Genomic DNA, 15,192 nt, shown 5'->3' with positions numbered 1-15,192 from the left:
ATTTGGAGGACACAGTTGTCTGTTGAGGCACTTGTCCTAAGGGCCAAATTCTGTGCCTGACTCACGAATCAATGACCAGTCCCCACATGTCCTCCTTTCCATGCTAAGGGAATTCATCCTGAGGAAGGACAGAGGAGCCTGTGAAATACGGAAAAAGTTTTTTCTTTCCCATCTTGTCAGTACTACAGCTTTTGTTTCCTGTGTTTCCTATGGGTTGTTCTAGTTTTTTCGGTATATTACTCTGTACTCAAAAACAGTTCTGAAACAGTCCAGAAGGAATTGGCTACAGGAAGGTCGAATTTCACAGGAGACCTGGTGGAGCTCCCTTGCACCTCTCAGTCTGTGTCTGGTACTTTTGGCTGTTGACCCAAATGTCTTGGAAAGCTGGCTAGTGAATTTTTAATGGGTGCAAAAAGAGAAAGAGGGAAGGAAATGAATGGTACTTCTCAGACCAAATCAGCTATGCGCAGATCTCTGAGCAAAGAGGTTATATGCTGAGACGGCCGCACTCCTGTCAGAAATCATGCTGCAGCATTTGGCAACAACTGCAGGTCAAGCACGAGGGAAGCCTCATCTAGAGCATATTGCAGTAATCCAGTCTTGAGCTGAGCAAATTATGAACTGTTGTGGGAAGGAATCCTGGTCCAGGAATGACCTGTTGAACCAGCTGCAGTTGGTAAAAGCAACTTCTAACCATTGGGGCATCTACCATGGCCCTCTCCTCTACCTTCCCCCAAAAGGGAACATTGGCAACAGCCCATAGCTGTTCCAATCCAAAGGGTTCAGAGTTGCTTTCTTTAGGAGTGGTCACACCACTGCTTCCTTCAATGCAGCAGGGACCACCCCCTCATGCAGCAACGCATTAACCACAATCTGGACCCAGCCAGTCAGCCCCCTCTGATAGATTTGATAAGCCAGGAGGGATTGGAGTTGAGGGGCCGTGTGGTTGGATGCATTGCTGCCAGTACTTTGTTCACGTCAGCTAATTGCATGAGGTGAAACTGGCCCCACAAAACATCCTCTCTAGAGGCACGGGGTTCTTCAACTGGAGATGCAACATTTGGGGAAACCAATGCACTCTGAAGTTGATCCACTTTATCCTTTAAATGCATAGCCAGTGTGTCCTAGTGGGTCTTTGGGGACAATGCTAGATTTTCTTCAGTGGGGTGGTTCCCCCACCCAAGCTGCTCCTGAGGTTCCCCCAATATCAGTGTTTTAAACTCTGCAGTGTCCTACAAGCTGGCTTCTACTAAAACCTCACTTGTCCTTTCTCTCTTTTTATTCCTCACACATTCTGGGCATTGCTCAAAGGTGACATTCAACACAGGTTACGTGAGGAATGGGTTGTTTGGCATGGAGCCCTATATCTATATGACTTCATTGCCACCCCAAGGCCTTGGAAAAAGTGCATACAATACTGCGAAAGGATGAAATACGATACAAAATTGATATGTATTGAAGATGAGTCGGAGCAGGTGAGCAGATCATGGGATAAATTCTTCAGAGACAATGGAGGAGTGTGACTTTGGGGGGAGATTTCAGCGTCTGCTGTGGTTGTGGAGACTGATCAGGGCTGCCTTCCATTCTAACTTACCCCATGGGACTGTCGTGAGGACAAATGGGGAGAGGAGAAGGGCATGCAGCACCTTGAGCTCCTTTGGAGGAAAAGGTTGCATATTAGTGTTAGTATTTATTTATTTATTCCATTTATCAAAAGATTCCTTCATCAAAAGAACCCAGGATGGTGTACAACATTAAAAACACATTATAGAATATCAGTGATAGAAACACAATGAAATAATAAAAAAGCATACTAAACGACAAAGCATACTAAATGACAGCCTAATAATAATAATAATAATAATGTATTATTTATACCCCGCCCATCTGGTTGATTTTCCCCAGCCACTCTGGGTGGCTTCCAACAGAAATATTAAAATACAATAATTAATAAATAAATAAATATTTTATTATCTGTGGTCTTCATTCTTACTACTATTCTTACTATTAAAATGCAACAATCTATTAAACATTGAAAGCTTCCCTAGTAACAGTCCACACAGCCCCACACCTTTACAGGCTATAGATTATTATTTTTCCTAATGCCTAAAGCAGGAGTTGGCAAGGTTTACCTCGCCTGGGCCGGTTCACTCCAGTGGAGATCCCTCCGTGGGCCAGATCTCATGGGCACATGAGCATGCGCGCCTGCGATTTCTGGTGTCTGCGTCTGGGCAGACGTGATTTACGGTGCATGCGCAAACGCGATTTCCAGCGCTGCAGAAGTGAGTCCAAGCAGGAGGCTTGGTTTGGGGGCAGCTTGGGGGCCGGTTAAGCTACCCCCGTAGGCCACTTGCAGCCCACTGGCATTAGGTTGCTGGCCCCTGGCTAAAGGCATGTAATGCTGGCGTCAGGAAAGCCTCTCTGGGAAGAACATTCCATAATTGGGGAGCCACCACAGAAAAGGCCCCATCTCTTTTTCAATGCTCCTAACCTCTCTGGGACATTGAGAAGGGCCTCAGGTGACAAGCACAGAGTATGGTGGGTTCCTAAGGGGAGAGGCGATCCTGAAGTTATTGGATCCTGAGCCATGTAAAGCTTTATAGGTCAACACCAGTACTTCAATTTGGGCCCGGAAACTAATTGGCAGCCAGTGCAGTTGTGCCCTGATTGGTGTTACATGCTCAAACCGTCTTGTTCTGGTGAACAATCTGGCCATTGCATTTTTCACCAGCTGAAGTTTCCTGCTCCTCAATGAGACCAAGACCTAGGCATTTTTGCTCCTTCATGTCCCCCTAATCTAGACTTTCTTCTTTTCTGTGTTGTAGGCCCAAGTTTCAAGCATAGTGACGCCCAGACCGAATGATTATTATATTGGAGTTTCCTTGGTAGGCTCAGAATGGCGCTGCTATCAAAAGGAGTTTATCATAAGGAACCTGTAAGTCCAAACTCCTCCTCATCTGGGAACTTTCATAACCAATTAGTTTTGGAAGAGAGCCGATATATTTGTGTGTTCATATTGTTCTTTATTATGATGATTTAAAGACTGGGAAATACTACCATCAAATTGCTTGGTGGAGCCGATTAGGACCGTCCTCTTGCAAAAGGATTGTATTAGGATTGTCCTCTCTGTAAGCTGTGCAACTTTGTCACAGGTGAGGCACTGCCTTGGAAAGGAAATGTAGCCTGTATTTTTCCACTGGCCTGCAATCTTCCCTTCAACATTCCAAATAATCAAAATCCTACCATTTATTAATTTATCTGGTTTGCCTATAGGAATATTCCCCCCCCTTATTTTCCTGAGGAAAGCACAATAAGTGCTTGTAGGATGTACGTGTTTGTGCAGGCTACCACATGATTTGCCTTCCAATCAGACACTAATAATAATAATAATGATAATAATAATAATAATAATAATAATAATAATAATAATAATACCCTGCCCATCTGCTGGATTTCCCCAACCACTCTGGGCAGCTCACAGCATATATCAAAACATAAAAAAGCAATCATTAAAAACTTCCCGGTACAGGGAATAAAATGAGACTCATCTGGTGTTGGTGGTAGTGCAAGAAAGTGTGCAAGCTCTGACTACAGGGTAAGGCGAGAGGCAGGGGAGTCCTCCAGACCGAAAGAGAATTCTCCTCTGAATGACTTGCTGGGTTACTGCAAAAATAATGAATAAGTGTGTGGAGGATACGCAAGCATTTCATTCTAAGAGGTACACAATAAAGTAAGTATTCAGACTAAATACTTTCTCCTCTCCTTTTCAGCTACTGGGATTCTAGACATCCAAGAACTGAAACCGATAAAGTTACTGGAAAACTAATTCCGAGAAACTGTGTCATCGTCACAAGGAATTGTCCTCACAGTTTTAACTGTTGGTATAATGTTCCCTGCCAAGACTTAAAGCGGTGCCTCTGCAAAATGAAGCCTATGGCAAAGTGGATGAAATAACTGGAAATCTGCCCTCTATGCCACCTTGTCAATCCTGCTATTCTGAGGCTGGAAAAGAGCCATTGTTTTACACCTGCAAAGGCTTAGTTGGGCACTGAAATAAAGTGTGGAAGAATTCAGTAACATCCCATGTATGCTTCTTTTCTTTTCTTTTAATTTTATTTGCTTAACTGAAATAAACAAAAGAAGCAGTCTTCATCATCCATTCATACAAAAGTACACAACAAATCAACTAATTGGGGGGGGGAATCTAATAAATAGAATAAATAATATCTTCTTAGTTTACATACAACTTCCCATCTACTCCATATTTCACATATTCATTATTAACTTATTGCCAAAACTTGTCAAAGTATAAAGTATAAATAAATATTTAATTACCTGTGGCCTTGATTCTTACTACCAACTACTACAGATGTTATTTGAATGCTACAACAGAGTTTAGACTGCGGCGATTCTTTTTCAAATATATTTTTCAAATATATTTTAAGGACTTAAAGTCTTAAGGTTACACATTGCAACCTGTGGATTTGCCCCATATGGGAGGCAATCCCTGTGCTGCTGTTGGCTGTAAGCCAACAAAGCAGGCCTAGCTGAAAGCAGGCAAAAGGAAAGGAGAAAGAGAAAAAAGGGAGGGAGCGCTGTGTGACTCATCCTTTTGTTACCTGGACAGGTAAGGTCATGCCCACCTCTGCTCACATGCAAAAGGAAGGATGCTCCAGGCCAGGAGGAACAGGAAGTTTGGACTGCTAGACCAAACATTCCCTTGCATGTCCATTCTAGCATTACAAGGAACATTGTACTTGACTGCTACCCGTGGATCACATCCCACACACCCCTTCTCAGGCAATACCACATTTTACAAATACACACTTGTATTAAAACACTTAAGAGTCCCAGCTTGACACATACTGTAGGCTCTGGAAACTTTCTTTTGGAAGGGGCTTTGTCAGCAGTCATCTCTTTTGTCTTTGGTTGAGAAGAAATGAGCCGTCCTCTTATCTCTCAACTTGGATTCTGAGGCAGAGCAAGATGGGTGCAGTTGGTGCAGCCCGCCCTGGGTGCCATCCCTAACGGGGGTGACATTCGGCGCCGCACCAGCCCACCCACCCGCGACTCCCAAGAGTCGGGGGAAGGAGGAGGAGCTGTGCTGCTTTGCCAGCGGCATTCCCCCCTTCCCCTTTCATTTTCCGGGCAGGTGGCACAAGCACCGATGAGCCAAAGAGAAGGGGGGCTGCTTCTGCTTCTGGGCAAACAGAGGGGCAGGGGAACGTGGAGCAGCAGGCTCCTCTCTGGTGGCCCCGGAGCTCCAAGCTTCCCCTCCTCTCTCCCACCTCCCCTTTGCTCCTTCATTCACAGCTTCGGAGAGCGCAAGGGCTACTGCTGCTGCAGGCCTGGCTAAAATCAGCTGCCGCAGCCACTTGCCTGACAAGCAACAGCCCTCTTGGCTCAGGGGGCTCCATTGCAGCTCAGCTTTGGGGTTGCCACCACTGCTACTGCTAAGCGAAAGATGCATCAAGGTTGCTGGGCTCAGACTGGGGGCCTGGTAGGGACCCCAATATCTCCTGCAATGCTTTTGCAAAGTTTTTTTTGCAGATAAAGTCACTCGGAGAGAGGTAGACTCCACCGTGGGAGCAGGGCCAGGGCGGGAGAGTGCTGGAGCGCTGTCTAGCCATGTTTCATGGAATCAATTCCAATCTGTTACCTCCGAGGATGTGGACAGGCTGCTTGGACGAGTGAAACCGACCACCTGTCTCCTTGACCCTTGCCCATCCTGGCTAATAAAAGCGAGCCGGGAAGGGCTGGGCGATGGGCTCCGCGGGGTGGTTAAATGCTTCTCACTATGAGGGAGTATTCCCAGACCTGCTGAAAGAGGCGGTCATTAAACCGCTTCTTAAAAAAACATCTTTAGACCCGGCCAATATGGTCAACTATCGCCCAGTCTCAAATCTACCACTCTTGGGCAAGGTGATTGAGCAAGTGGTTGCTGAACAACTCCAAGCACGCCTGGAGGATGCGGACCATTTGGATCCCTTCCAGTCGGGATTCAGGCCTCATCATGGGACTGAAACTGCCTTGGTCGCACTGGTTGATGATCTCCGGCAGGCTAGGAACAAAGGTGAGAGCTGTTTCCTAGTTCTGCTGGATCTCTCAGCGGCCTTTGATACAATCGACCATAACACCTTCCTGGACCGTCTAGAGGGGTTGGGAGCTGGGGGGACTGTCATACTGTGGTTTCGCTCCTTCCTCCGGGGCCATGTTCAGAAAGTGGTGGTGGGGGATGAGTGTCCTCTCCCCCATGCTTTTTAACATCTACATGCAGCCGCTGGGAGAGATCATCAGGGGGTTTGGGCTGGGTGTTCATCAGGATGCGGATGATACCCAGCTCTACCTCTCCTTTAAATCAGAACCAGTGAAGGCAGTGAAGGTCCTGTGTGAGTGCCTGGAGGCGGTTGGAGGATGGATGGCGGCTAACAGATTGAGGTTGAATCCTGACAAGACAGAAGTACTGTTTGTGAGGGACAGGAGGTGGGCAGGTGTGGAGGATTCCCTGGTTCTAAATGGGGTAACTGTGCCCCTGAAAGACCAGGTGCGCAGCCTGGGAGTCATTTTGGACTCACAGCTGTCCATGGAGGCGCAGGTCAATTCTGTGTCCAGGGTGGCTGTCTACCAGCTCCATCTGGTACGCAGACTGAGACCCTACATGCCCGCAGACTGTCTCTAGTGACTCCTTTTTCTCCTCGAGGCCCCGGTGCGCCGTGAGGTGGGACATCCCAGGCCTCTGGGCCCCGGGGTTTCACCTAATCGGCGGTTGATGGGCGGTCGGGTGTCCTTAATTTTAATTTTAACCTGCCACGCTCGTGGGGAGGGGGCGCGCGGCCTCTCGGCCGGTCTACCAAGCACCCCCTGGCAGCGGCAGCGGCGGTCTCGGTGACCCAGAAGCCGCTCAGGCAGCGCGAACTCGCCGGCCGCCCCTAAGAGCTCCGTGGTGCTGTGGCAAGTGCCATGATGCCTCGCCGGAAGTCCGTCAGCATGTGTTTATGAGAAGGACAGGATACGGATCTTCCTTATATGTACTTGTAACCTATGACCCCCTTGCGTGTGCACACTTACAGAGGAGGGGGAAGGAGCCCAAGAAGTGTATAAGAATCTTTGCAAATTTGTCTTTCTTTACTCTTGTCGTGAAGGTGATCATCAAGAGTCTCTTAAATTTAAGAATTAAATTCTTTCTCTGAATTCAGCCCTCGAAGTCGTTATTGACTGTCTTTGTCCCTGCCTGGGCACAACTTAAGGACCCTTATTAGCCAATAAGGCTACACACCCAGCCCATACCCCCTGATGATCTCTCCCAGCGGCTTCATATAGATGTTAAAAAGCATGGGGGAGAGGACAGAACCCTGAGGCACCCCACAAGTGAGAGCCCAGGGGTCTGAGCACTCATCTCCCACCACCACTTTCTGAACATGGCCCAGGAGGAAGGAGCGGAACCACTGTATAACAGTGCCCCCAGCTCCCAACCCCTCTAGACGGTCCAGAAGGATGTTATGGTCGATGGTGTCAAAAGCCGCTGAGAGATCCAGCAGAACTAGGAAACAGCTCTCACCTTTGTCTCTAGCCTGCCGGAGATCATCAACCAGTGCGACCAGGGCCGTTTTAGTCCCATGATGAGGCCTGAATCCTGACTGGAAGGGATCCTGACCTGCAAGCTCCCAGCTCTTTTACTTAATCTATACCTTTTTTAAGCTGTTGTCCTCTCCCCCTCAACCTCTTTTACCCTAGCTTTATATCATTCACTCCGCCTTAATACATAAGAATACCTTTTAAAACCTTCCCCAGACACTTGACCTCCCTTACATATCCTCTCCTTATTTTTACTTCCCACCCCCTCTTTTGTTTTCTGTCCTCTTTTCTCTCTTTCTCTCTTTCCTTTTCGGTTCCTTCTTTCCCCCTTTTAAATCAACCCCCCCCCATCTAGTCTGTTTATCAACTTGTCTCCAATAGGGAAACCTTTCCTCCCATCCATCACCCCCCTTTACAACAAACACCCCTGTTATACCTTTATCTTACTCCCTTCATTCCAATACATAAACCTTCCCCTTAAACCCCTTCCCAGTCACACAATTCCCCTTTAATCATCTCTTCCCTATCTCCCCCCCCCCATCTCACTTCTCATCCCCACCCCACCCCTACTCTAGTTTTATACCCTCTTTGTTTGCTGGATTGCTCATTTGCTCGTTTTTTAATCAAACCCCCCTTTTTTTCGCCTGTTTGTTTGTCTGCTTTCACCTGTTTGTTTGTCTATCTGTCCATTGGTCGACCCGCCTCTCTGAGTACCTGACCAACGCATTGACAGCACTGTTGAGGCGAATACGACAATCTCAGAGAAGTTCTTATAACATCGCCAAGGGATGACACAAATGATTGCCTAAACGGAATGCTCTGCAGAAGCCACCAGTCAACAACGCCTGACTAGTCCAATAACCCAACACCCAGAAATCATCATCGCCATAACCCCTCACTGCAACACGTCCCACTCCAAGAAACTGCCAAACAATCCTCAAACCAAAAACGTCAAGGAGATGAAGGTGTCACCAACTAAAAAGATGGTAAAAAACATTGAGACCGCAACACCTCCTCAAAATGACGAAATATTGCAACACCTAAGAGAAATGGAAGAGAGGATGACAAGGAAATTGGAAGCTGCAGTGGAAAATGCAACGACCCCTATACAGCTACTAATCAGCAATCTTACCTCCAGAGTGGAAGCTCTAGAAAAGAAGAATCAACTGCAAGAAAGAACAATAGAGCAATACCGGGATGAAACCGCATGTATGAATAAGAAATTGTACGAACTGGAAAGAGAAAACGAAGAACTGAGAATTAAGCAAGCAGACATTGAAGACCGAAACAGACGCTGCAACATCCGCTTCCGCAACTTTCCAGAAAAAGCAGAGGAGAAAAGCCCAGCAGACCTAATTGTGAGCTGGTTGAAAGATACAATCCCAAATCTGACACTCGAGGTATCCGATCTGGAGAGGGCACACAGAGCTCTAAAAGCTATGCCGAAACCTAATGCCCACCCAAGAGACATCATAGTGTGCTTTTCACGCTACAGAAAAAAAGGAGGAGATATGGAACAGCCTCAGAAACTCAACCAACCTCCAATACAAAGACAATTCCATATTGGTCCTACAAGATTTATCCCAGGACACCCTAAATCGGAGAAAAAGCCTACATCCATACACTCAGCTTCTTCAGCAAAAAGGGATTCGGCACCGTTGGGGCTTTCCCTTCCATCTCATTTTGGCAACAGATACAACACAGTACGTGGCTACCAACGAAACGGAAGCTCAACAACTATTGAGGAACCTTGGGCTCGATCCTCCATCGGATCAGCAACAGAAAGACCTACCAAGTGACAGCCGAGATCAAGAAAATGGAATAACAGTAAATGAATGGATGGAAGTAAAGAGGAGAAAGAGACAACAGAAGCAACACATCAAGACGCGTCGATACAACCATCTACCATCGCGCACAAAATCACTCTACCGAACATTCTCCACAGGATGCCAGACCATGATCAACTGAACCAAAACATCACTGAGGAACAACCCAACAACAACAACAATCACAGCTGAATGAAGCAACCGGAAAACATCTCGAACAGCAGAACTGGTGATTCCCCTCCCCTCCCTCCCCCCTCCCCATAGGCCTTAAACATAGCTAACATCATCAATACCCCCCCTACACCACACCTCCATAGAACCTACCCCCATCCCAACCCCACCCCGACACCAGTCCAGACAACCACAATCACATTCCCCATCAACCACAACCCATATCTCCAGAATCCCTTTCATACCAAACAAGAGAAAAACAACTCCCCCAACATCCATAACACAACCCACTATCAGGCTAAAACATGATACCTATTCAACAACATGGTGGCACCAGAGCGCGCCAACACATACACACACTCTAACACACCAGTGATGTTGCTATTAACATTGGCAACATTGCTCACGAACCTTATGCCTGACACTAACATTACAAAAGTACTCTACACCGTCTCGCTGGTCACCCCCTGTCGCAAACGACGAAGGGGAAGGCCTGTCCTTTAGTACAGCCTTTCACATCAGCCAAGACCCAGGACCAACCGGCTAATCGCCAAAAGGTCCAAAATACCCCAAACGAACACCTATATAACTACATATAGGAAACCCTCTATAATTTACCCCCTACTCCTTAACCCGATTCTAATTCTAATCCCATTGGACCCCCACCCACCACACCATAAGTCAGTGCAACCCCAATGGTTCAGTACACAACACGAAGTGAGGGACATAGGACAACCCAGACGGGTTGGCAAGGAACTATCCTACAGAATAAATAAACAAGATGGCTAGCTTAAAAGCAATCACATTAAATGTGAAGGGGCTGGGAAACCCCATCAAGAGAAAATGTATCACCTCATACATAAATACCATGAAACCACACATCACCTTCCTAAAAGAAATACACAACCCACCCATAGGGAAGCTCCTGAATGATCCTCGCTTTAGTCAACAATGGGTGGCACAAGGCTCAGGAAAGGCCCGCGGAGTAGCTGTAATACTTAGTAGGGACCTAAATTTCAATGCTACAACAGTCCTAAAGGACAAAAAAGGCAGATTCATTTTCATTAAAGGAATACTAGATGGCAAAATTAAACTGACAATCGGCTCACTATATGGCCCTAACTCGAGACAACTCGAATTCTTTCAAAAGACACTAAACAAGTTCCTTTCTTTCTCTGAGGGGGAAGCAATCCTAGGTGGTGACCTTAACTTAAATATGAAAGGCGTAACTCTAAAAAACACCCATCCTACAAATTCACAGGCAACCCTCCTCAACAAATACCCCCCAACAAATAGGGGCTCTTACAAGTTGCTAAAATTGTTGAAAAACAGGGGTCTTTACGACATTTGGGGCAAACACAACCCGGGAGACACCACCCACACATTCCAGTCCGGACGCCATGGTACAACGTCCAGACTGGACAGCATCCTGCTCACGATTTAAAACAGGGCTCCACGGGGTGACGCATTATCTGGATGATTTTTTTATCTGTTCCGCGCACAATTCTGGCGACTGCGTCGCCATGATGCAGGCCTTTGCGGAGCTCACCAATGAGCTCAGTGTTCCTTTGGCTGTGGACAAAACTGAGGGCCCCACCACGCAGCTTACGTATCTGGGTATCGTTTTGGATACTGTGTCACAGACTTCCAGCCTGCCCGCAGCAAAACTTTCCAAATTAAGGGAGGTCATACATGATATCCTGTTGCCCAAGAAGGTGACCCTGAGGCAGCTGCAATCACTGCTGGGTCATCTTAACTTCGCCTGTAAGGTGGTGGCGCCTGGACGCCCCTTCTGTGCTAGGTTGAACAAGCGTACCGTTGGCCTGCGTTCACCGCATCATCATTTGCGGTTGACGCAGGATGAAAAGGCGGGTCTCCTGATGTGGCTGGAATTTCTGGATAGTTTTAATGGTGTGTCATTGTGGCAAGACGTTTTGAACCTTCACAATGACTTCCAAGTTAATTCAGATGCAGCTGGGTCCCTCGGTTTTGGCCTATTCTGGAATGGACGATGGTGTGCGCAACGCTGGCCCTTGTCCTGGCAGAACTCTGAAGTTACGCGCGATCTAATGTTCCTTGAGTTTTTCCCCATAGCGGTGGCCGTCCATATTTGAGTGAATGACTTCAAGGACCACAGGGTGTGTTTCTGGTCGGACAACTTGGCCGTCATGAACGTTTTAGCGAAGCAATCCTCCAAATCGCCTAGGGTATGCGCCCTTCTCTGGGCCTTTGTATTGCAATGTCTTCGATTTAACATAATTTGTTAAGCCCGTTTCGTGCCGGGGGTCTCTAATGACATTGCTGACGCCCTGTCCCGTTTTCAGATGGAGCGGTTCAGGTCGCTGGTTCCGGACGCCTTGCCACAGCCGGAGTTTTTCCCGGATCGTCTTTGAAACCTTGGCAGCTGCTAGTTTTGCAGGGAGTAGCAGCCTCAGTTTCCCCCTCCACTTTGCGGGCTTATCAGAAGGCGTGGACTGACTTTTTAACTTATCGTCAGCAGTCCATTGCAGTTGAGGTTTCCGCACGGCCTTCTTCGTCCCAGGTGCTACAGTATTTGGCGCACCTTTTTCAATTGGGTAGAGCAGCTAGAACCATTAAGTTACAGTCTGCTGCAATTTCATTTTTTGGTAAATGATTTTTTAATAAGGACCCTTGCGCTAAATTTATGGTTCGCAAAGCCATGGAGGGGTGGGGTAGATTACATCCCCCCCCCCGGTCCTCCGTCTAGACAGCCCATTACATTTGACCTCCTTTGCTCCATGCGCATTAAGTTGAGGTCTGTCTGTTGGTCCAAATATGAGGCCCGCCTTTTTTCAGCCGCATTTTCGGTGGCGTTCTTTGGCGCACTGAGAATAGGCGAAATAGTGAGGGAGGCAATTCGCCCAGGTTCCTTCAGAGGTTTGCTGTTGCAGGATGTCCGGCTTTCACCCTCGGAATTGCTGCTCTCTATTGGGAGTTCTAAAACAGATCAGCTCGGCAGGGGCTCGGTCATGCGTTTGCCCGCTACGGGCCAGAAGGGCCCCTGCCCGGTTAAGGACGTCTCCAAATACTTGGCCGAAAGGCCTCCCGGTGACGGCCCTCTGTTTAAACATGTGGACAACACTCCCCTGACAAGGCAGCAATTCACAAGAGTCATGAGGAAAGTGATAGCGGTGTGCGGTTGCTCTGCCGCTGATTATGCTCCTCATTCGTTCCGTATTGGGGCGGCCACCACAGCCGCCCACTGGAGTTTGTCGGTAGGCAGGATAAAAGATTTGGGTCGGTGGAAGTCCAATGCTTACAAGTCTTATGTGCGAAAACGTCGCTAATGTGCTTGTTTGTCTGTTCTCCCCAGGTCCTGAGGAAGTGCGGATTTGGATAGTTGAACACTCCATTGTCCACTGGACAAATCCACCCTGGGGTTCCAGCTCGGCCTTCCACCCCACGTTCGCCTAACCTGGATGGGCAAGAGAGGGATGCGATGGGAGGAACTCCTCCCATTGCTTCGGCGCAAGGTCCTGGTTCTCGGGTTTCCTACTGCATTAGTTATACAGTTGGGTGAAAATGATCTCCCGGATATGGACACTCTTTCTTTACGCATGACCATTCAATCCGATTTGACACATTTAAGGACATTGATGCCGGGCGTTACCATGATCTGGTCTCAACTGCTTCAACGCATCGAGTGGAAGGGCAGCCTTCGCCCAGCTGCCACAGAAAAAGCTAGGAAACACGTTAACAACGCAATCTCCAAGTTGGTTTTAGAGTCAGGTGGGGTTGTAATACCACATCCGGAAATTGCGTTTAAGGCCACTTCCCTCTTTCGTCCCGATGGAGTTCATTTGTCCCCGGTTGGGAATGACGCCTGGTTGAGGGATGTTTCCGAGGGTTTAAAAAGATGGCTAGGAAATTGAGTGTTGGCGGCAAGCCGAGGCGGCTTGTTTGGCCGTTAGGTTTGGTTAAATTGGTATAGGAGGGGCATGGCTTAAAATGCCTACCCCCCCCCCTTAATTGCTCCTTATAGAAGTATTCCGTTAAAGGAATCCTGGGGCTCAGGGACTCTAGTCCATCATCCTGCCATAGGCAGGGTTGGTGTGTCCATTACAGAGCCAAGCCTTGGGGAACATTCCGAGGGGGAAGGAGAGTACAGTAAAACCGTACCTCCAATCCCTTGGGGTGTTTACTTGACTTACCAACCCCTAGGTAAGTCAGAGCTGGTCCTGACCCAAATGGTCGGATGGAATTGGTCCTGCCCAATGGGGCAGATGGTATGGTCCTGACCCAATGGTCAGATGGAAATGGTCCTGTCCCTTAGAGTGGACAGAAGGATTAACCAAAGTCTAAGCCAACACTCAGAATTAATTTGTATTTTAAATAAAGTTGTGGCCAAAATTAATGCCCAAAAACCAAACCAAAATTATTGAGTCTGTTGTGAGTTATTGGGATTTCTTGGGGCTCTGTCACGCAAGTTCTTAAAGAAATGGGTGTGCTTGATCATCTCATCTGTCTCCTGAGAAATCTCTATGTGGGACAAGAAGCTACAGTTAGAACTGGACATGGAATAACTGATTGGTTCAAAATTGGGAAAGGAGTACGACTAGGCTGTATATTGTCTCCCTGCTTATTTAACTTATATGCAGAATTCATCATGCGAAAAGCTGGGCTGGATGAATCCCAAACTGGAATTAAGTTTGCCGGAATGAATATCAACAACCAAAGATATGCTGATGACACAGCCTTGATGGCAGAAAGTGAGGAGGAATTAAAGAACCTTTTAATGAGGGTGAAAGAGGAGAGCGCAAAATATGGTCTGAAGCTCAACATCAAAAAAACTAAGATCGTGGCTACTGGTCCCATCACCTCCTGGCAAATAGAAGGGGCAGAAATGGAGGCACTGACAGATTTTACTTTCTTGGGTTCCATGATCACTGCAGATGGTGACAGCAGTCACGAAATTAAAAGATGCCTGCTTCTTGGGAGAAAAGCAATGACAAACCTAGACAGCATCTTAAAAAGCAGAGACATCAACTTCCCGGCAAAGGTCCATATAGTTAAAGCTATGGTTTTTCCAGTCGTGATGTATGGAAGTGAGACCTGGACCATAAAGAAGGCTGATCGCCAAAAAATTGATGCTTTTGAATTATGGTGCTGGAGGAGACTCTTGAGAGTCCCATGGACTGCAAGAAGATCAAACCTATCCATTCTGAAGGAAATCAGCCCTGAGTGCTCACTGGAAGGACAGATCGTGAAGCTGAGGCTCCAATACTTTGGCCACCTCATGAGAAGAGAAGACTCCCTGGAAAAGACCCTGATGTTGGGAAAGATGTTGAGAGGGCACAAGGAGAAGGGGACAACAGAGGACTAGATGGTTGGACAGTGATCTTGAAGCCGCCAACATGAGTCTGACCAAACTGTGGGAGGCAGTGGTGATTGGTGGCTGCGGCAAGGCCTGCTGGCCATTGGCTGTGGCTGCAGCAGTTGGGTAGGTGATTGGCAGCTGTGGCGAGAAAGGCAGGCAATTGGTGGCTGCAGCAAGTGGGTGGGCGGACTCTTGGTTCCTGACAAGCGGGCAAACAATTGGTGGCTGCAGCGAGGTGTGCGATTGGCAGTCGCTATGGCAAGCGATCAGCAGTGGCGGGCA

The 15,192-nt window shown here is 47.6% G+C and overlaps 1 protein-coding gene across 4 annotated transcripts in view; it reads left to right on the top strand.

Moving 5' to 3' along the window:
- LOC148687419 (uncharacterized) overlaps positions 1 to 4,079 on the top strand; it is a 110,154-nt gene extending 106,075 nt beyond the window's left edge. For all 4 annotated transcript variants that reach the window (XM_088660695.1, XM_088660697.1, XM_088660694.1 and 1 more), the window contains 3 exons: positions 1,312 to 1,475; positions 2,826 to 2,935; positions 3,771 to 4,079. In XM_088660695.1, coding sequence (XP_088516821.1) covers positions 1,312 to 1,475; positions 2,826 to 2,935; positions 3,771 to 3,954 — 458 coding nt within the window. In that variant the 3' untranslated portion in view covers positions 3,955 to 4,079. The remainder of the gene's footprint in view (positions 1 to 1,311; positions 1,476 to 2,825; positions 2,936 to 3,770) is intronic.
- Positions 4,080 to 15,192: the final 11,113 nt, after the last annotated feature.

The sequence above is a fragment of the Zootoca vivipara genome, chromosome Z1 (assembly GCF_965207765.1).
Source record: "Zootoca vivipara chromosome Z1, rZooViv2.hap1.1, whole genome shotgun sequence".
Lineage (NCBI taxonomy): Eukaryota > Metazoa > Chordata > Lepidosauria > Squamata > Lacertidae > Zootoca > Zootoca vivipara.
Note: the sequence above shows the minus strand (reverse complement) of the source record. Positions and strands in the feature narration are given on the sequence as shown.